The following is a 23,295-nucleotide window of genomic DNA, read 5'->3' on the forward strand; positions in this document are numbered from 1 at the left end:
GTCCCAGAAGAACTTGTGGTACGTTTGGATATCCAAAAATCTAAGCAACTTCAAATATGGAGAACTTCCACCAACAGTTAGAAGCATATGGACAGTAAAAGAACAAGTGCCACAAATCTTCTCCTTCTTGCTTTCACAGCGAGCATATTGAGAGTGAGAGGCAGCTGTTTGGTAGCTTTCTTTGCATGACTGAAGACCAGTTTAGAAGTCCAAAAATCATAACCCATATAAGGATGTTTACTCTCCTCAGGCATTTAGATTTCCACACAGTTTGTAGAGTTCTCTATTCAAAGGGGATAAAGCTGAGAGGTACCTTGTGAGAGATTTGACCAAGTTATGGACCAAGAGGATATTGAGTTATCCGAATGTGCTGCAATGGATCCATTTGGTAGGAGTGCAATCCTTAATAGCTGCAGGTATTGAGTGGAAAGGGGTAGATCATCAATCTACAAGTCAGTCCAGAAAGAAATTCTGGATCTATTACCAAGTTCGAAAAAGGCCAAGGACTTCACCTTCCTCCAAACTCTTGAGAAGCTAATTTAAGGGCTCTTTAAGTTATGACTAGATTTTCCAACCATGTGCCTATTAAACGACTATTTTCTGTGAATGCCTTGAACAACTTGCCTCCACAACGAGTCCTCTTCTCCATAAATCTCCATCCTCACTTGGCCAGGAGAGTCAAATTCTTATTTTGGAGCCCTCCCAAGCCTAGCCGTCCATCATGTTGAGGTCAAATAACCTTAGCCCATTAAACCAAGTGGTTGATTTTACTTCCTAAATGCCCTTCCCAGAAAAAAATTCTCATTGATGTCTCCAAAGAAGACACTACATTGTCCAGCAAACAAAGACATAGTATGTAGGAAGATTGGCCAAAACGGATTGACATAAAGTTGCTCTTCCTCCTCTTGGCAACTTAAATCTTCTCCATTTGGCTAACTTTCTCTGCACTTTATCAATCATCGGCTGCCAAAATGAAGCATGTCTTGGGTTTCCCTCCAATGGAAGCCCTAAATATAAAAAAGTCATCTTTTCTGCAGTGCAACTCATCTTTTCAGCCATATACTTCAGCCTATACTCTTCCAAATTATGTCCGCACAAGGCTGACTTATACCATTTAATTTTCTGCCCAGAGTACTATTCGAAAAGCGCAATTGTGTCCTTTAATTTTATTAACATGCCTTCATCATCCTTGGAAAAGAGGAGGGTGTCATCCACAAATTGAAGAATGGCTATCTGAACCTTCTCCTTACCAACCACAAATCCAACATGATGCCCGTTTGCAACTGGATTGTTCAAAAGAGCTTCCAAGACCTCACCTAACTAGAAGGAAGAGGAAAGAAGATAATGGATCACCTTGCCTAATTCCTCCGGAAACCAAAATGTGGCCCTGAGGTTGACCGTTAATGAGAATGGAGTATCTTGACTTTTTTAGACAGCCCATAATCCAAGAGATTCATTCATGATCAAATTTCTTGTTGTACGCAACTTTCTCTAAGAACTCCCAATCCACACGATCGAAGGCTTTTTCAAGATCAACAATTTTTTCCTCTTGGCTCGGTATTTTTCCACAATCTCGTTTGCAATCAGCACTGGATCAAGGATTTGTGTACCTTCTATGAAACCACTTTGAAAAGGTCTAATAATATTGACTAATAACGGATTTCAACAGTTATGCTAAAACTTTAGCTACTACCTTATACGTTGAGGTCATGAGGCTAATTGGTCTGAAATCCTTTACGAGAACAGCATCCTCCCTTTGTGTTAAACAAATGTAATTCTTCTGCACGCAAGCATCAAGTCTTCCATTTTCATAAAAAAAAATTAATTGATACTTTGAATGAGTCCTTCACCAACTGCCAATGCTTCAAAAGAATTCAGTCGTGAATCCATTGGGGCCTGCAGCTTTGTTCTTTCCAAGGGCTTTTACAACCCTAAAAGTTTCTGCTTCAGAAAATCTCACAGTAAGAGCAACAATCTGGTTGGGAGTGACAAATAGGATTAGGATAATTTGGTAAATTCAAATCAATCTTTGTTAATCCTTGATTAATTACATTTTAGTTTCCTTTTAGTTATCCTTTTAGGATCCTATCTTACATTTAATTCTTTATAAATAGAAAAATCCTCTGTTGTAAACAACTTTTGAACTTCTGATTTTATAAAGACTTTGATTTGATTCAAGCTACGCCACAGCTCTTAGAAATATTGATCTACGAGAAAGTAAGATTTCAAACATTATCTAAGAACAGAAAATTGCATGAAATCCCCAAGAGATCCACATGCTTCAAAAATTATTTAAGAACAGAACACCGCAGAAATCCCCAAGAGAGTAAGACTTCAAAAGATCCACAAACTTCATAAACGTTGCGAAAAGAACAGCTAAGAGAAGGAAAACAACTTCCAACAAAGGGGCAACCTTGCAACTCAGAATGTACCAATTTGCTACTAATTGTGAATGATTGCCCAACCAGCAAACAAAGGATTATATTCTTTTAAGTGAGCAGTTTTATCACCAATAAGGTAGCCAATTTTCTCCAATCCACAAACACATATACATACTTCTGTTTGAGTTCAACATTGGGTGAAGAAATCAAACCATACACCATTCAAGTGAGGTATACACATGCCCGTTGAGCTATGTTCGCTTTGGCAGTAGGTCATAAAAGACGGATGAACATATGGCAGTAGGTCACAAAAGACGGATTATATAAAATGACGATGATGACTAGGGTAGCCATGATTAGTTTTAATGTTTATTTTTCCCTTTTAGCTCTACAGCTCTAATACCATAAAGAAATATTACATTGCAAATAAGGAAATAATACAGAAAATACTTTTTAGAAGAAGAAATAACCAGCACACAATAAACTGAAAAAAGTTCAAAAGTCTCCCAGAATATTATTCTTTGGTGAGCAAGAAAAAGAAAGCATACCGATTGGTTGGTAGCCCATCTTTCATAATAATGTGTATACCTCTCCAGAGAATTCTTTGCCATCTCTCTGCGCTTTTCTGCATCATCATACTGATGAACAGAAAGGAGAAAAACATAATCAAGATTTTTTCTTTTAAACGGAAACAAGACTCTTCATTGACATAAAGAGTGAAACAAAAGCTCAAAGTACAAAGCACAAAGTAATGAGTCAAAATACAATGAGATTATAAGGAACAAAAAGGACCACCCCAAAATATCTAAACCAAGAGAACAGGCTATGCTAAAGAAAACGTGTAGAATCAAGAAAATCTAATAGTCGAATTATAAATAAGATCTATTCTTGTCTTCTTTATAGTTATAACTCATTGTGATTTGAGCATTAGTCTCTTTTGAATTAATCAATGAAAAGTGTTGTTTACATGCCAAAATAAATAAATAAGGTCTATGATAATACCACTCCCTCTTGCTTTGCAGTTTCATAGCGATTACATGCATAGAATCCTCCTGTCCTCTCTCCATGATCAGACCATGGACCAAGGCAAAGCCTGTGAAAATTAAACAATTTTTTTTAAAAAAAAAGAAAGAAGTAATAAAGATGCTATTAGCAAATCGCTCACTCTCACTTCAAATAAGGGAATTTCCAAACAGGAACGAAAACAATGCAACCGTGGGCAAGATATGCTATACAACAAATTTTAAAATAAAGAGAAGTAACACATCTTAAAGATTCTTGTGGCACAAAATTACCAGCAGAACTCAAATTTACAAGGTGGTGTGCAAGTAAGATGCATGCATCCTTGATTTTTCTCAATTGGTCGTTTACATTTCGGACAAGGTTTGGAATTTGCCAATATCCTGAAATCAATAAAGGAATATTTACAATACTGGAAAAGATATAACTAAAATGTTACTAGAAAATGTCTAGTAATGCTACAATATTTATTTTCTCGCAAGGAACAGATATTTCAATAAATAAACATAAAAAAAAAAACATGTAATAGAAGTAAAATAACTATGTAAAAGAAAAAATCTGAACGTGTTGTAAGAATTTGAAATGATAAATTTGAATACTAATGTTTAGTTTCAAAGATTTTTTATTCTTCTAATCCAACCATAACTCTGAAAGTAAGGCTTTAACTGTTAGATGATGTATAATAATTAAATTTATCTTCACCCACAAGCTTAAGCTTTTGGGTCAATTAGTGATTTAAGATGGTATCAGAGCAGGTGGTTTAGGAAGGTCCTATGCTCCAATTCCTACAATGTTATTTTCACTACATTTAATATTAATCTCCACTTGTTGGGCCTTTTCCATATTTCAAGCCCACAAATGAGGGGATGTTAGATGATATATAATTAAATTTATCTTCACCCACATGATAAATTCAACCATACCAATATTTGAACACTTCCTCTTCACTTGTGGATTAGAAATTGGTAGAAAAGCTAACAAATGAAAATCAATATTTTTTGGGATCAAAGTGAAAATTAATATTAATCAAGGTGAAGACTATTAGGGACAACCATCCACATATTTCCATAGTTATATGATAATGTCCACTTTGAACATAAGTTGTCATGGCTTTGTTCTTGGTATCACACAACAGATCTCATACCAACAAAGATGTTGCTCATCATTTATAGATATGATCTTTCTCTTTTCTATCCAATATGAGCTTTGGTTGCACTCTCAACAATCCACCTCTAGAACAAAATGTCATCAAGCCTCCCTTAAACTCTCAAGTCACAAATAGCCATCTACCGTGTAGCTTTTATCAAGGCTAACTCCTCTTCTTTAAACCACATCACTTTTTTTTTTTTTGATAAGAAACAAGTATATTCATATAACAAAACAGAACAACCTAAGGGCGAGGGACAAGAGGGCCCTCCCCGGAAGAAGCTAAGGAACTAAGAAATGATAGCCTTCCAATTGTTGAAAATCATTGAAAGGCGATAATTACAAAAGTGTTTGGTGTAATTCGTACTCCACCAAGAAGCTGTGTGTTGTACCACAGTCCAAAAAGAATCAAAAGAATTATATCTATCTTCAAAAATTCTACTATTCCTTTCTTTCCAAATGCACCACAAAAGGGATCGAGTCGCACATTTCCATAAGATGTTTCCTTTTGGGCTATAACCACTAATGTTGAGTCCTTCAATCATCCAGCTATCAATCTTACTAGGAAGACAAAGCTCCAAGTCAAAAATCCTGAACAGAGTGTTCCAAGCTTTTTTTGTAAAGAGACAGTGTAAAAATAAATGATCCAAAGTTTCCTCTTCTTTAGAGCATAGACAACACGTCGAGGGGCTAAGCAATGTGTTCTGAACTTTGTAGCTTCTCATGAGTGTTAAGGCTTCTGTAAGCAAGCGACCATAAGAAAAACTTCACCTTCTTCGGAATTTTATTCTTCCAAATATGACGAATCAAAGGAACAGCAATGGAGGGGGATCTCTTAGTTAAGTTAAGAAAAGTAGACTTCGTAGTAAAGTTGCCATTAATGTTAGGAGTCCATTTAAGACTATCATTCCCTTCAGTGGGGGCCCAGGAATGAAGAATTTCTAAAACTGAGGCCGCATTGGCAATCTCATTATCGAGCATATTTCTTCTAAGGACCAAATTCCAGGAATGAGTAGCAGTACACCAACATTCAGCCACATAAACATCCTTATTCAGCAACAAAGAGAATAAGTTAGGGAATTTTTCTGTAAGTGTTTCCGCGGCACACCATTTGTCCTCCCAAAATCTGATTTTTGTTCTCCCAGAACAAAAGCAGAAAAATTAAAGGTCTCCTTGTGCTTGAAAATACCAGCCCATAATCTGTAAGATTTTCCCCTGTTTGGATCTTTGGTAGACCACCCATTCTCCTCTAGGCCGTAGATGGCCACAATTAACCGCCTCCATAAGGAGGTTTCTTCCTTACTAAACCTTCAAAACCATTTAGTGAGAAGAGCAATATTCTTTTGCCTAAACGAGCCAATCTCAAGACCACCATAACAAATCAGGGTGGAAGTGCAATCCCATTTGACGAGGTGAGCAATTGGATTCGTAGACCCTCCTGTCCAAACAAACTTCCTGATCATCTATTCCAATCTATTAATAACACCGACCGGAGCTTGAGCAAGGGAAAAAAGATAACAAGGGAGGCTATTGAGAACTGATTGCACCAGAGTTAGTCTACCCCCTTTAGAGAGGGACAACCACATCACTAATCTAATGAAGATCAGTCACAGGTCTCCAAATGACTTTGATTGCACTCTCAAAAATCATCATCACAAAATGTTATCAAGCCTCCCCTCAAGTAGTTATCTAGTTGTCTAGCCTTTATCAGACCAACTCCACTTCTTTGAAGCATATCACTTGTCTAATACAGATCAATCACAGATCTCCACGTGATTATGTCATGGAGGCTCAGAACTTCAACACATGAGGATTTTATCAACAAAACTAAGCCAAGGGCATAGCCACATGCTCGACCTCAATCATAAGCACGTGCCAAGCAATGGACCAATTTACTAAATCAATCTACCACAACCATAATTGCATCTGTCACAAAATCAACAATTAAGCAATACAAAAACGTATAAAAATCAACACAGAGATATACGTGGTACACTAATAGTTTGTTAGCTTCTCTATTATTCTCATTGTATAACTCTCTTGTACTTTGAGTTCTATATTAATAAAGAAGCTCGTCTTCTTTTCAAAAAAGAAAAAAAAAAAAAAAAACAGTGTATTAGCTACATCCATGAGGGAAAAGGAGAACAATTTTATTAGACAGAATTTTTCAGAAATACAATACAAAGCCACTATGCTAGAGAGTTTACATATTGCACTTCTCTAAACCCCATAATAAAAATTGTAAATAACTCATAGATAAGTACATGTGCTAGGTTGTTCATAGCGCCACATACCAAAATCAAGGCATTCCAACGACATCATATCCTCCCTAAGTTTTTCGTAATCCCAAGATAATCGACAAATCTTCCCAAATGGTTGAAGGGATAGATAGAGGAGAGTACAAACCAGCATTTGAAGATGTTCCCTTGGCCATTTGACAAATTTAACATTGGACAAAATTATTTGTATCTTTCTGGAGTCATGGCCAATAAAATAGTGCATAAACTAGCTCAAACATTTTATCTTGCCCAAAATGTCCTGTCAAGCTTCCCCCGACTGTGCTTCTTTTGTAAGAGCTTCTCGAAGTGTGTGGAATACAAATTTGCTCCTCCTTAAACAAAAAACCATTCACTATGTATAAATCTTGAACTTTCAAGCAATGAGACATTCATACCACAAATTCGAAAAGTCACGATCACCTTAGTCTGAAGGTAAGAGAAGGTAATAACCTCAGTGGATAAAATAGTGAGTGAAGTATCCTTGTGACTAAAAGCATTGACTAGTTTATTGTCCTTGCACGATTGGTGGTTGATTACAGAGTTAAATCTTTAAATAAAAGAATCCACCTCACATGTATACGGTTGAAATCATTTTAAGACTATGAGTGATTCAATGAGAAATGGTCAGCCAATAAAAGGAAAGCCTTGGAAAGGAGATAATGCTCAAGGCTCAAGCATAAAGCTCTTGTTCATAAGTACTCCAATTTTGTCTTAAATTATTAACCTTCTCACCAAAGTACTCAATTGGGTAGCCTTGTTGAGACAAAACACTGCCAATTCTCAAGCCACAAGTATCCACAGCTACTTTAAACGAAAGTGAATGAAAGATTGGGTCATTTCAAAATAGAGCTGGTACTTCACTTCTTTTTAAGGCGATCAAAGGTGACATGTTGCTTTCCACCCCACAAAAATTTTTCCTTGTTCAAACAATCAGTAATGAAGGCTGCAATAGAGCTGAAGTTTTCAATAAAACAAAGTCAAACAGAGAAAAGCTTGGATATCTTTTACTGAGGAAGAAGTTGGCCATTGCATAACAGCTTCAATCTTCTCTAGATTTACCTTTACTTGATGTTGGCCTATTAAGAAACCAATGAATGAAATCTCCACAAGAAAGAGACACTTCTTGTTGTTTATATATAATTCATCAGCTGTTAGTCCACGCAATAAGGAATGGAGATGTTAATCTTCCTCGATATTCTTGTTATACGCTTATTCTCAAAATACACTACAATAAACTTGTTAAGGAAAGGATGTAACATTGGTTCATTAAGTGCATGAATGTGCTCGGTGCTTTGGATAACTCGAATGACATTACAAGTCATCCAAATACACCTTTATTTTACTTTATTTTATTTTTTAAGAAGCATTGTTCCTGGTATGATTATTTTTACACTCTTCCACTCATCTTTGGTCTAATGGATCTGGTGGTATCCACTTTGAGAAGCCATAGAGTGTAGTCTCTTACCCAAAGTTGGTACAATTGTGGAAAGAAGCACTAGAAAAAAAAATTCCTGGGATCTTTACTAAAACCCAAAACCAACCACTTGAACTGAAAGTTCGTGTTGGCTCGCAATAACCCTATACCACAAAGAATTAGGCTCCATAAGGAAATGCCCCAACTATTTCATCAAAAAAGTCTCATTACACAATCTCAAGTTGCCAAAACCTAAACCTCGAAGCTCCAAAGGCTTTGAAACCACCTCCCACTCAGTAGTGACAGACCAAACTAATCGTCACCCTCCTTTGAAAAGAACCTTTTCCAAGTAGATAATTATTTCTGAACTTTCTTTCCCAAACAAAATTATAAGAAACAGCTAGAACAATTAAGAATAAAAAGTAAAGGATGTTACAATAATAATAATTGAAAAAATAGCCCAAAAGGAAGTATTTAAGTAGAAAAAACTCCAAACCTCACAGGACTCCTCAACACCCTAAAGACAAATTTCAACATTGGGAGGATGAGAAAATGTTACAAATATGACTCGTCATTTACAAAAATTGATGGAATGGTCTCAACCATATCCTTACGGATTTTTCCTTTATTTGTTCACCAATAACATTCTTCAATTTATTACGTTCATGAAGTTTTCAACAGCCTCAATTAATTGTGAAATTGAACAAGACATCTAAATTGTCAAGAACCAATTACATACCAGTTCATATTTTCCGACTCAGCACTATTCTTCAATATCCATCTAGCTACAGTGACACAATCAACAGGACGATGAGCTTCCTCAGTACACTGCGAAAGAACATATTTTGTGATAATGATTTAGAATGAAATTTACAAATCATTTTTCTAAATAAGGAAATGCATAACACTGTTAAATGAAAAAGTTCCAAGACAAGATACCAAAACCCACAAATTCCCAAAGAAAACAAAAATAACACATAAAAAAAAAGCCTAACCCAATCAAAGTAGATTGTAGAACTTAAATTACAAAATACGTAGACAATGAAGAACAATGAAACTTAGCCAAATCCAAAACATCCCCAATCTCTATTCTTGAGATTGAGTACATTACTTCTTTCCAACTAGTCTTAAACAGATTCTTTAACTGCTTCCATTCCAATCATTTATTTCTGCTCTACCTGACAGACCATGTCGACATAATATTAGCATCATCAGTAAATCATAAACCCAGGAAACATGAACCTCCTTGCCCAGAAAATCCCAAAAATTTCTATACCTATTTTAGCATGTGCAGCAAAGGGTGTCTTTTTCTCTCTTTCTTTCTTTCTTTCTTTTTTAATTCTATCTGATCTTATATTAAATTTCACGTTTTAATTGGCTTTGGGAAAAAAAAAAACATTGTAAATTGTTTTGACTGTATGTCAAAATAATCATTAACAAATCTGTGTTTTGGGTTTTAATGCATGTACACCACAGCACAATCAGCTTGTGCAGAGCAGAACTTCAACCAGCACACAGATGATTTTGTGGTTAATGCTTGTACAACGTTTTTGTGTACTGAGTGGAATGAAATAAACAACCATTAAAAACCTGCCGTCTTCTTGAGCTCTTAAATCAAACTAAGAACCTCAATAAGCCATTCCTCGGCATGATTAGCCTGCAGATCATCATTATAAGGGAACGACTCTTTACAATTACTATGTAAAGAGAAGAAACCGAGCAGATGGGGTCTACATTCAGCGACTCGATTTCCCTTCAGTTTCTTGAGTATTAGAAGATGTAGGAATCATACGGATGATCTCATTTTCTAAAAATGTTGCAATACCTTCATTAAGTCAGATTTCAAAATGTTCAAAGCTCTTTCAAACAACTGATAGGCTATACTGCCCTCACCAAGCTGACTTCAATTTCCCACCTCCGCCTTGTGTAGCTTCTGTTCTATAAATTGGGATTCAAGGCATTACTTCCACAACTTTTGTGGGTCAGACCCATCCATATTATCAAAAGTAGACCTCTGACGCACACGTTCAGCGTACATCTAGCAAAATAAACCTACAAGTTCATTCTATATTGATCCTCCATAGAAGAGAGAGAGAGATCATACTTTTCCTTACAGAAGCCCATTGGTAGATAAAGTAATCTATATTGATCCTCCATAGAAGAGAGAGAGAGATCATACTTTTCCTTACAGAAGCCCATTGGTAGATAAAGTAATCTAACCATAATAACTCTATGAGATTGAGAAATAATGATAAATATAGATGAAAATTACAGTACGTTTTCAAAAAAGGAAACAGCCTCGTTTATTTTATCAATAAATATTGAGACAAAAGCTCAATTACAAGATGATTATACAATGAGCACCCAAACCAAGGATCAGGAGATGCACCTGAACATCTCAACTAGACACACCCTTAACACCCTCATCATATCCATACCTGATAAAAAATCACTAATAATGTCCAAGTTCAAGGCTAACCATAGCCAATAGAACTCAAAAAGAACTTAAGAAGCAACTTCTATCCAGTTATGTTGAATAAAAAATCTAGTTAATAAACAGTATGAAGCTGACTCACATTCCAGCAAAAGCTATAGGAGCATCTGCAAGTAACATCATAGCTTCCACTTCCAACTATAAAATCTACAGCATAATCACATCCTGGAGCGGGGCACCATTTGGTCTACAAAGAAACCGAAATATGGCATTAGCTATGCCTAATGTGAACACCAACTTTGCTGAAGCAAACGCCCAACGTAACTGGATAATTATTATACATCAGAAATATTTAAATGGAAATATAATCATTGAGCAGGAACAGAAATAATTTATGATATTCTTCTTGAATAATTTGTGATGCTTTTGAAATGAAAGATTTCAAAATCATGTAAATGTAAGAACGAGCTCATCTTCAAATTCAATGCATGATTAATTTATGTTAGATGGCTTAAAGAGGCAAATTTGTGTTTTTTCAGCAGCTACTTCTTGTTTAATCAAATGCAATGTTGGGCGTTCTTCCTGTTACTTTTCTTTTTGATACAAAACAGATATATGGTCCTCCAATAAACCATGGAACATCCAACATTTCAATGCATGCCTAATCATTATTTAAGCTATTCTTGCGTATTACAATAAAAAATAATAAATAAATAAATTTGTAAACATAAGAGTTCAAATTGCAAAATACCTTCCGATTGTCCTCAACATATGATCGAACAAAATAACGAAAGTACTTCTTTTTTTCGTCATCAGAAACTAATAAATTTATCATATCTTGACCGACAGCAGCACCACAAGATGGATCTGGACATCGCAACATTAGACATCCTGGACCATCATTGATAGATGTGCTAATGTAACCTACAACAAGAGCAATAAGAAAAAAAAAGATAACATTATCTTCTTTTCTTCTCTTTTTTTTTCTTTGATAAGAATATCACAAGTGAAAAGAGAATTTAAATTCTAACCTTTCGTACATCATCACTTGCTAAAAAATGATGAGGTTATTGAATTTCAAAATGTGATGGGTCAAATGTTAGAAGGTTAAAATTCTTTTTCTTTTTCCTTTTTCGAAAAGGAGACGAGTCTCAAATTTTATTAATAAAACGAGACTAATGCTTGAAGTACATGAGAGTTATCCAAAGAGCACTTAGATGAAGAGACTGAAAATCAGTAGACACACCCGAACATCTCAACTAGGTTAACACCCCCTAGAATCCTCATCATATCCACCAAAAATATGCTAGCGCCAAAATATCAATCAATCAAAGAGTCGAACTCCTTCCCTATCCCATAATCTAAGGGAACAGTGATACAACAAAGCTACAACTGAGAATAAGTAAAGAAATTCAAATAGCTAGCTTATTACAATCAAGACAGAATGTTTAATAAATCTGGAAAAAATAAAAACCCCCAATTTAAGCTTATCTCCTAGATGCTATAGGCTTCAAAGTTTTTATTTAGGGAACAAGCTGAAGCGTTAGGGGCTGCCAACTCATAACGATCTATCCACCTCATCTCCTTGTCATGAAATGTCCTTTGATTCCTCTCAACACAAATCTGCAAGCAGTACTTTGACCACGTTTTCCCATAACAACCGTTGTTTCTTCTTCAAAGAGTGCCCTGATAACAACTGTTGTACGTTATGACTAAAAATATTTTCGACCTCCCTCCTTGGGTGTTAGTCTTCCATAATGCTTTTTAAAGGCAGCTGCTTATCGGCAAGGAAGGAGAGAGATGGGAGGATAACAACTTTACTGAAAATCTGCCCGTAGGATTAATGACCAAATTCATTTGTCTAGGTTATCCGACACTGCCTTCCTAGAAATTAGCTCTAACAAGTCTTCGTATTCCAAAATTTCATCATCTTTGAGCAAGCGACGAAAGATAATAAACCATGAGGAGATTAAGAAGTACCAATGTTTCTCAGACACCAATAGAAGATGTGGTGTCATGTTCAAGTGCGAAATCAAAATCTAGAGCAATGACAAAGTCTGTACGTGAATTGATTTGGATATATCAACTTCTTGTTGAGTTGGGATTTGAAATCACTACACCAGAAAAAATGTGTTGTGATAATCAAGCAGCACTTCATATCGCAACTAATTGAGTTTCATTTTTTCTGTTGGTTTTCGCCTTTTTAGCTTGTTCTTCGCGATTGTTTGTATTGGTCGTTTTTTTTCCCTTGTATTGGCAGTTTATTTGGATGTTTTTTTATTTTCTTATTTAGTATAAGTCTTTTGTACTTTGAGCATTAGTCTCATTTTCCATTATTAATAAAGAGGCTTGTCTCCATTTCAAAAAAAAAAATTGAAGGATGTGAATCCAATCTGAATCATCAACAAGGGGGAAAGATAAAGGCCTGCCAGTTTAATAAGATATCTTGCATAGAGAAGTCTATAAATTGTTTACTTAGAGAGCACTATGAACAGGCATCCAGACGTGCGAACTCATATCTATCAAACCAAGAGGATGCTTTATTGTGAAAGACCTGTAGATTTCTCTCAAACCATGAAAATTCTTATTTCCATTTCAAAAAGAAAAATGAAATGCTCCCAAGTGATTACACTTCAATTGTTCTTTTGTAATTACAGTCTGTCCTTTATTATTAGAGATTCAAAGGCTCTTTTGTGTAGCTCTTGTTGTTGTTGTTGTCAATGTGTGTGCGCTTGTGGGGGGAGGGGGGTGCTGTTCTCTCTATCCAGGCCCTTAGGTTGTTCTGCTTCACCTTTTTGGAATATATTGTCCTTGAATGTTTCTTATGCAACAGAAAAAAAGGCTAGAACCAAGCAAGTATAACAAAAATGGTTTGTTATTAGTTGGCAAACCTGTCCAACAAGCATTGCAAAATGGATGGCCACAAGCAGCTGACTGGATCTTATCAAGTGGATAGATTTCAAAACATATACCACAAGGTAGCTGCCAAAAGATAAGATATATCATAATGCTGTTTACATTCTCAATTTTACCAATCAATTGTTTATGCAAAAACAGTTAACAGAATCTCAATAAAACCAAAAAAAATGAGATTGCTTACTTCTAGTTCATTTGAATGTCGCAAAACTGGTTTCTGTAGTAAGCCAACAGATCTACGAACCTTTTCTTCATCTGCAAACCATTCATCATGCACTTTACTGACACTCCTGCAAAGCAAGATCATTGTAGAATCCGCAGAATTTAGAATATGGAATTGGGCATACGATATTTACAAAGTGGAGAAAACATGAAGTGAACGCAGGTGAGGAACATATTACGGAAGGTCCCCAAGACAATATTGTCGTGTAATAATTAAATCTACAATGTTATGTAATAAAAAACGTTAAGACATGTACTTTTCATTAATAGGGTTCACTATGTAAACCATCTGTATTCAAGTACTTCACATACAGTTGATAAATTTATACCAGTTGTAATATCGGAGCAGGATGCTAGCGGCTACTTTTGAAATAGAAAGGACAGTGGATACTCTTGTGATGTCTTCCTCCTGACATTGTTGAATATCTGCCTCGGCCAAGATTATATAGTTTTGCTGAAAATTTATAAAGATAGATACTTGTGAGACATTTTTATAGGAAACAAATGAAATTAAATATGGGCGTTCCTATCCAAAAAAATTCAGAAACATTTCAAATGGGTAATAAATGTAGTTAAACCATGATTACAAGGGGTTCAATTTACACCTAGTGAGAGCTAAGTAAGACAAATATGAATGAACCAATATCATGTTCCTCATCGAAGAAAGTAAAAGAATTCCTTTCTAACCAAGTAGACATGAACGCCCTAACGAAATTCCTTTCCAACCAAGTCGACGTAGAATGTTCTAATGAAATTCAGTCACAGCATTTTCTTCTCATTAAAGCAAGCCGATATTGGAGAGAAAGAGAGGAAATACCAAATGTCGAACAGGAAAGCCAACAACCAGTGATTATAAAATCCATGAAAAGCTTGACAAATTGAAGAGGTTTAACCTAACCCAAGGAGGGAGAACTACTCTTTATAATTACGTCCTTGCTAATCTTCCCACTTATTATATGTCAGTTTTCGCAATGCCTGACAAAGTGGTATCATCTATTGAGAAAATCATAAGGAAATTCTTTTGGGAAGGAAACGCTTAGTAAACTTAACAATTTGGTTAAGTGAGTAGCCTTATTTTTTAAAAACGGAGACAAGCCTCTTTATTAATAATAGATGAGACTAAAGCTCAAAGTACAAGAGTATTATACTGAGAGCAAAATATGATAAATAGAATATCATCCAAACAAACTAAACAAAGATGTACTCGGGCAATACAAATGTGAAGACAACCTAAAAACGATCACAAAGTAGAAACAACAAAAGAACCAAAGCAATAGAGAATTGAAATATTAGTAAAGAGCTTAATACAAAGAAAATATAAACACTTGGTCGAAAAGCACCCACATCTAACTGAAATTTTGTATTCCACATGCTTCAATTTGGAAGGAGAAGGAAAACACCAAGAGCCAATCATCTACTTCAAAACTATCAACTGAAATAATTCTTTGCCCATAGTTCTTTGCAGTCCACTGGTAATCATGATAACGAAGACAAAACATCCAAAAAGTTACTTTTAAGCTACCAATGTTCTTGATCCAGATCTAACTGAGGAAGAAGATGAGGAGGTGGAAACTGAAATTGATAAAGAGGAAAAGTTTAAAGGCCTTTTGGAGGGAAAATTTGAGGTCACTGAAACGGCAAAAGTTTCAAATGGCAATGAGGGAGTCTTGGCTAGAATCTTCACTTTCCTCCTTAAAGCTCCTCTTCTCCATTATCGGCTTGCTGCTTTTAAGACTGAAATTCTCTCTCTTTCTTCTTTAAAACAGACTCTTCAGCTTTGTCTGAAGTTGTTTCCACTACTTGTGTAAGTTCTAAAAATTTACAATTCTTATGCTTCCGCATTTTTTATAATAGCTTTATTGGAAAGGCAGTTACATTAACATTTCTCCTTGGCCAAATCTTCCATTTGTGATGTTTCACTATTTTTTTTATTTTTTTAAAAGGAGACAGTCTCTTTGTTAATATTAATATAATAATAATAAGACAAAAGGTTATAGTACAAGAGAATTATACAATGAGCATGTAACCATGGATCACAAGGTGCACTTAGGCATCTCAACAAGGTTGACACCCCACAGAAAAGGCGACCGAATAGGCTTAAAACTCGCATTGGGACAACACGAGATCCTTGGAGAAGGAACACTAAGAGGAAGTTGAAATGTGATGACTCCATCGGGGTCTTAAGCTAAGAAGCTTGCTCTGAAAAATCTCTAGAATCTTACCAAGCACAATTCTGACGACAATGCAAACCAGTTAAGAAAAAGCAATCAAAACCAGGTGCTGTAAAGAGTCACTAGCGGTAGAGCACAAGTGCAGATTGAAGGAGACAAACAGTGCCCAAAAACCATTTTCCAACGTAGATTAATGATTAGACATAGACTTCTGACTTCTGAAATCCCATAAAGTTTTCACAGCTTTTTATTTAGAGGAAGGAAATAACTCAAGAAATTCCCAAGGGGGCCAATGGCCACTATCTTTGATCAATTATAACCCCTTTCTTTCCAGTGTGACTAAAGCCTTAAAAGAATTTGAAATTCACCCACTTCTTTAACCTTCAAGATTTATTGAAACAAAAGTTCCAAGCAAACTACTTTATGTTAAACAATTAAACATCTTCTTCTTTCGAGTCATACTGACTGCTGGAAACTGTCTTGCCAAACTTAATTACCTCCAAAAGATCAAGGCTCCAAAATGAACTCTGTTAAAGAAATAACTTCAAATCAAATACACCATTTCTCTATGATCAAACAGTCCATATTCAAATGTGATCAAGAAATATTTTTACAAATGGTTCATAAGCATCAAAAGAACAAGAGATCACCACAAGGAATTGAAGAATCTGGAACAAAACTTTACTTTTTGATATTAGTAGATAAACCAAAACCGGAATAATCTTCTTTATCTGCTTCCCAACTACCATTTTTTTAAACTTCTAGCTCCCTTGAATTCCAAAAGGACTTTCAATGCACTATCACATCAAAGACTACTTACAATGCTGGAGAAAAAGTTCAAAGAATTCAAATGAAAGATGTCACAAGCTTCGATGATGTCATGCAAGTGCTTTGGGATTTCTTCTCTGAATTTCTGGAGAGAAGGTTGTTCTTCTTCTAAACCTTCCTCCACAAACAACTCACAAACATTGTTGATTATGATCTCCAAAATCTCATAATCTTCAACCCCTTCCCCTGCATTAATTTCTTCTAGTTCCTCCCTACGTACACTTGGAACTGATTCAACATTTGAGTCAAGAGCTTTTTAAGCATCATGACTGCCACTGCCAGCTTCCTCTAGATTAGCAATCCCATATTGCACCTTGCTTGGATTTTACTCTCATCAACTCACACTCGTGATGAGAGTTCAATGTACTCTCGATGGGACTGATTCAACATCTGAGTCAAGAGCTTCTTGAGCATCAAGACTGCCAAATTCCTCTGGATTAGCAATCCCATATTGCACCTTGCTTGGATTTTGCTCGCACTTATGATAAGAGTTCAATGTACCTCGTCTGGTATTGCAACCAGTAGCTTGGATTAGAGAGCTGGAAACTTCCAAAGATCCGGATTTACATCAGTGAACAAAGACTTGAGAGATTGATGACCCTGAGAATGCTTCTCTTGAGCCTTGAATGAACAAACTCCAAGAGACTCAGAATTGAAAGAGCAGTCCAAACATTGTTGAAGGAAGTCTTTTTCCTTATAAAATGCTTCAAGAAGAACTCTAGGGGCAAGAGATCTTTTTAGCTTTATTAAAACAAGCTGACAAGGGAGTAGAAGATCCTTTTTCTTTGATGATTGACTTGCTTGGTGACACAGTAATTAGAGAAGAAGCAAGAGTGTCACCTTCTGATGAACAGAGAGAAGAGAAACCGTAAGAGATTGGATATAGAAATTCTGACCTGGTGACGCTGTTATCAGTAGGAAAGATACAACTGTTTTTTATTATTATTTTTAGAGTTGGGTGACCTTTGCTCTCCTTTTTTTGTCTTTTTGCTTGCTATATTTTCAAAAATAGGAGATGTTGGGGGATGCCTGGGACCCACTAAATTAATATCAGCTGTCTTCTACACCTTTTTCTCTCTTCTTTAATAGCATCTCTTCGTTTTCTAGCGGTAAATGCAACTCCCATCTGAATTTTATTATTGACCTTCATGGTGATTAATGTCTTGTTGGCACTCTTGTTCATAGAAAAAAACATTATTATTATCTTTATTGCTGCAAATATGTGACCACTAGACTCCTTTAAGTGACTTTTCAAATGGAATAAAATTAAAAGAAGTCTCCTTTGGCGGGAAAACTAAGTCTCTCCTGCTTGGTGGTTCTGATTTTGAACGTCTTTTGGAATTCTCTGATTTCCATTTGTCTTCTGCCATATGTTTACTAATGGAACTGCCAATAGCCGGAAGTTGAAGAGAGGACTTCCCAAAATCTGACATTGCTTTGCATTTCCGATGAGTTGATATTAGCCTCTGATGAAGATGTTTGAACAGCCTTTCAGACAACTTATAAGGGTTCCTTTGCGTGCTTGGGATGGAGTTCGAAGGAAGGAGAAATTCAAACTTGGAGCTAAATGAAACTTTCTCAAAACCTTCGTCCTTCATAACTTGGTTTAATCTGACAATCTCTAAATTGTGGAATGGTGATGTTTCACTATTTCACAATTTAGAAATGGCAACTCCTATTTTGAGAGTCCAAATAAAAAGCTGATCTTTCTTATGACCCCCTAGCCACCTCCATCTCACTTTCAATGAGAGGAATCTTCAAACTTTATCTTAATTAAGAAGGTGAGAACCCAGTTTCTCTTTGTTTCCCTTCCAAAGAGTTACAAAAACTACAAAGCAATGCTTCATTTGATGTCAATTACTTGGAAGGGATGGGGAAAAGTTAAAAGAAATATGTTAGGAAGGTTGGACAATGTTGGCTTGGATAAGGACATGTTGGCCAACCTATGAAGGAATGTTCTGATAAAGCGTTTCGTTTTTTTCCACCTTCCCAACAATTGGAGCCCAGAAGAAGGAAGTTTTAGGCCGACCATTCACAAGCAAGTCCAAATAGGTCGCAGGCAAAATACCCCAATTAGCATACTTGTTGTCTGGAGTGAAGATCAATCAAAGATCCATGTTGATTCCCTAAAATTCTAGGGTTAGAAAAAAAATTTCTTTTTTGAAAAGGAGACAAGCTTCTTTTATTATTAATAAACTCAAACAAGGTTGACACCCCATATCACCCTCATCATATCCAAAATACAAAGAACAAGAACAAAACTAAGGTCATGAAAAGACCAAATAATAGTGAGGCTCAAAGTTCTTTCTAAGAGCTAATGGATGCGATAGATTGTCAAGGTGTGTAACTTTGGGGATGAGAACATGGTATCAACTGCAAATTGAAGATGCATAATCGTTAAGGAGCAGTCTTTACCACAACAAAATCTTTAATCAATCCATCACTTTCTCTGTAATCAATCCATCACTTTCTGCTATATTTAACACCCTATAAGACAATCCATGATAAGAATGAAACATTTAAGGGTCACCTTTCCAAAGACCCCTTGAGGCTATAAACTTCCCACGAGAATTGCCATTTACAATATTGGAGAAATTGGATGAAGAAATATAGCATGGATTCATCTTCTCCACTGGGTGCTGAAGCCTTTTGATTCAAATATTATGATAAAGGAAATCACCCACTCTCTTTGAGGAAATATGGTAACAATAACTTCTCAAAGCCACTCTCTCCTGTCTACTCACCTAACCTCATTTCTTCTTTTTTTTTCTTCTTCTTTTTCTTTTTTTTTTTCTTTTTCTTTTTCTTTTCTTTTTATTTATTTTCTCTCTCTTTGCTACTAGCAAATGTTTTAGAGGAGAGCACCACAAGCATTGGTCCACAAAACTCTCCAACAGTTCCTGAGTCTTTGCCCTACAACTAAACCACCAGATTACCAGCCAATCTAATCCAGAACAAGTCCTGTAGAGAAGGAAAGCTTCCAAAAGCTTAGATCACAAAGTAATCATTGCGTGGCAAAAAGAAAACTACGCTCTTGGTCTTGGTTATCTCTTGTTGTTCATACTATTTTAAGTTAGATAAGCCACTGCCAGCAGGCTCAGCTGCTACGCTCCACAACAAACCAGCCATTATGCTTCGACCTCAACCTCGGCATGGAACACTGTAGTTCTTCCCGAAAAAGTATCACATTTCATGGTCTAAAACTAAAAGTAACAAACTCCAAGAGTTTAATTTCACTTGACTACCCAATCAAACCATCAAAATGAAACAAACCCGTATGAAGAGAATGATAAAATTTATCATGACTAATGAGGTGCCGTTATCAACAGAGTGATAAAAAAAAGTTCTCTAGCTGTGTATTCGTGGAAAGAGGCAAAACAATCCCAATTTCACACTCAAATTTGGTAAGAAAAACAAAGAAATAAAAAAATAATCGGAAATTGAGATTGGTATAGAGTAGAATAGAGCAATCAACAAATACCAGCATTCGCAAAACCACAAAGTTTGAATGCCCATGGCGAACACACAGAAAATAAAAAATAAAGATGGAACAATAAGAACCTGGTGGCGATAGGAGACCATGTCGTCGGAATCATCGGAATCATTATCAACAAACTCATAATCACCGACATCAGCATCGTCGCTATCAATTCCAGCAGCATCGTCGTCGCCGCCACTGTAGAAATCCTCCTCATTGTCAACAGAGTCATCGTCGTCGTCATGAGCATCGTGCATGTCGAGCTCATCCTCCGATTCCATTTATGGCGTGACCGTTTGGAATCACGAGGCCCCAACAGTGACTCAACAGAAATTGAGATAGAGGAAGTGATGAAAGAGTAGGAAGGTGAGAATGCGAATGATCGAAGGAGCTGGAAATGGGGGAGCGAGGAAAGTGAGAAGAAAGAGGTAGTGGTTGATGACTGATAAGAAAAGAGTAGCAAAGTAGGGGTTCGTACTAAAAGAGAGATTGAAAAACCGAATTCACATTTTCAAATTAATATTTCTTTTGGCCTCAATGTTTTTTCTTTTCTTTTTTCGGAAAAAACATTTTTTAGAAGTTTTTCAAAATTAAAAAAAAAAAAATGCAAACTATGGTGTAATATTTATTAGATAAAGTTATAAAATTTTAGAACCCCCTCCAATTTTATCCTCTAATATATACTATTCTATGTCTCATAAATAATACAAATAAGGTTGGAGTGTACACTTAATATACACCATAGTTAAGTTCTTTTGCATTCTTATTTTCTTTTCTACTCTTTCTTCTTTCTTCCTAATTTTCATTTCGATCATTTTAAAAATAGCAAAATAAATTAAAATATTTATAAAATATAGTAAAAAAAATTTATTCTATTAATGATAGCTAGCGCGGTTGAGATACTCTCACCTATGTAATTCTAAGGATAATTTCATTTGAAAAGAAGGTCATAAGTTAGCTCAAAATTAAGATTAAGTTGCTTAGGTCATCAAAAATCAACATAGTCAGTTTTTTACAATCAACGATATTATAATTTAAAAGTGACATTTCATGGTTCCATTCTTATGTAAACTTTTTAGGATGTCTCCACTTTCATGTCTTTACATGAACGATTCAGGTTCACATCGTTTGTACTAACTACAAAGCGGACTGCATCCATAGTGTACCCAAAATAAGGTGTCCAACCTTATTCATACTATTTACCGTTTAGGTAATATACTCGAACTTGATCCACGTTTATGTCTCTACATAAAATTCAAGTCTACACTAAATAGCCTTAGGATCTTAGTTTATTGAATTCAAGATTATAGTATTCAATTTTCACTAATAAGTTCTTAATATCAACTTTATTGAATAGAATATAATCTAAACTGCAAACTAAGAGTTTTAGGACATAAATTCCAAAATAAGGTATTTTTCTATTTATTTGAATTAAATTATTTAGAGTTGTACCTTAAATGTAATGTCCCAAGCCTAGGATTCAGAATTTTGATATCCGATATTCTCCTACATCCTCTACGACCTAACAACATCTTTCTTACTTGTCTTAAAGGCTTATTAGAGTGAAAGTCGTCTCCACAAACCAACATGAGTCCTTTCAGCATGCTTTATCCTCACTCACATGTATTCTAGAAAAATTTACAGAAAGTCATCCAACATAGAATTGTTTCAAGCTAAGCACACTTAACTTTGAAGTTCCTATGATCAAGCCACTGAAAAGGAAGATGCACATTATTGGTATAGATAGTAAGTTTTAATTCTTTTATGTCTTTCTTATCTTTACTTTTATGTCATCAGTATCCCTCCCATTCAGATGTGATATCGATTAATTAGCGATTAACTCCCATCATTTGTGTCTCGAAAGGAGAACAAGTGTGGTATCTTGGTGCTGAGAGGTTATCCACCTTAAAAGAGAGGCAATGTGATTTCTACAAATAAGGAAATTTAGATAGCTATCGCCTAATCTATCTTTATCATTTGTATCCCCAAAGTTGAGCATGAAGGGGTAATAGTCCTATGTAGTGGAATATTTAACATAACCATAACTCAAATTAATTGGAATCTAAAAACACCAATACATTGGCAAATTATAGAAACTGATTTCTATAAGGCTAAGCATGCTTTCAAAAGACATGAAGAAATTACAAAGAATAGGAAGAAGAGGCACTTACTCTCATTGACGACTCTGGATCTGCCAATCACTAATTGGGGGTACCCACCACTTGAAAACTTTCTTATTCTCTAAGTTAGAGATCTTGGTTTGTGGGAACCAAAAATTGGAAGAGAATTTTATTGGAGAGAATAATTTGAGAGAATTCTCACAGAGAATTTTTCAGAGTTTTCCAGAACACTTTTGTTTCCTGACGTCCCAATATCTCCCTCTTCTTTAAGTTGAGAGAATATGGAAATGTGGAAAAACCTCAATGTTCCCTATTAGATTAATCAATTAATATTACACTACAAGAAAGTGGGGATTTGTCGGCCTGCATCGACATAGATACCCAAAGGCATCGAGAAAAGGTTTCCCGACGTGTGTGGTGTCGTTGGGAAGGAAGTTGGCAGTAGTGCATTAGAGGAGGAATTTCTGATGTAAAAATGGAAAGGCATTGATAATTCCTTTCTCCCGACGTTGCTATTGCTGACGAATAAAGAACATAAAAAATAGGGCACTGCATGTCACACCGCCTCCTGAATCACCTGCTTAGACTCGAGAGACAGTGTGATGTCGACTGAAGCCATTCACCTTTGAAACAACTTTAGTTGACCTTTACTTGAAAACATAAAACATTTGTCAGCGAAAGTCTTTAAACTTTGATAATTGAAAAGTCGTAGTGTAACCCATTTGTAATGCCTTTTATAAATACCAAGTAAAGTGTATAAAACATGAAAATATAAACTTTTAATAAAAGACAGTAATGCTTTTAACAAATATGTTCCTTTCATGATTGAAAAATATTGGTTTCGCAACGGTAAGTTCAACATGCGAAGATTCACAATCTGTACCTG

General features: G+C 35.6%; 1 protein-coding gene across 7 annotated transcripts in view; it reads right to left on the reverse strand.

Moving 5' to 3' along the window:
* Positions 1-20,777, reverse strand: part of LOC101218052 (probable E3 ubiquitin-protein ligase ARI8) — a 31,612-nt gene extending 10,835 nt beyond the window's left edge. For 4 of the 7 annotated variants that reach the window (XR_004214468.1, XR_004214466.1, XM_031880915.1 and 1 more), the window contains exons 1-10: positions 20,373-20,776; positions 14,142-14,266; positions 13,775-13,880; positions 13,566-13,656; positions 11,426-11,598; positions 10,817-10,921; positions 8,980-9,068; positions 3,677-3,784; positions 3,384-3,474; positions 2,930-3,019 (exon numbers count right to left, since the gene is read on the reverse strand). Coding sequence is in view for 4 of the 7 variants with exons in the window: in XM_031880915.1 (XP_031736775.1) it covers positions 2,930-3,019; positions 3,384-3,474; positions 3,677-3,784; positions 8,980-9,068; positions 10,817-10,921; positions 11,426-11,598; positions 13,566-13,656; positions 13,775-13,880; positions 14,142-14,266; positions 20,373-20,570 (1,176 nt within the window). In the remaining 3 variants the exon portion in view is untranslated. Of the gene's footprint in view, positions 1-2,929; positions 3,020-3,383; positions 3,475-3,676; positions 3,785-8,979; positions 9,069-10,816; positions 10,922-11,425; positions 11,599-13,565; positions 13,657-13,774; positions 13,881-14,141; positions 14,267-20,372 lie in introns of all 7 variants that reach the window. The other 3 variants (XR_004214467.1, XM_031880913.1, XM_004138844.3) reach the window with 3 other exon arrangements.
* Positions 20,778-23,295: the final 2,518 nt, after the last annotated feature.

This window comes from Cucumis sativus, chromosome 2, assembly GCF_000004075.3.
Source record: "Cucumis sativus cultivar 9930 chromosome 2, Cucumber_9930_V3, whole genome shotgun sequence".
In the NCBI taxonomy this organism is placed as follows: domain Eukaryota; kingdom Viridiplantae; phylum Streptophyta; class Magnoliopsida; order Cucurbitales; family Cucurbitaceae; genus Cucumis; species Cucumis sativus.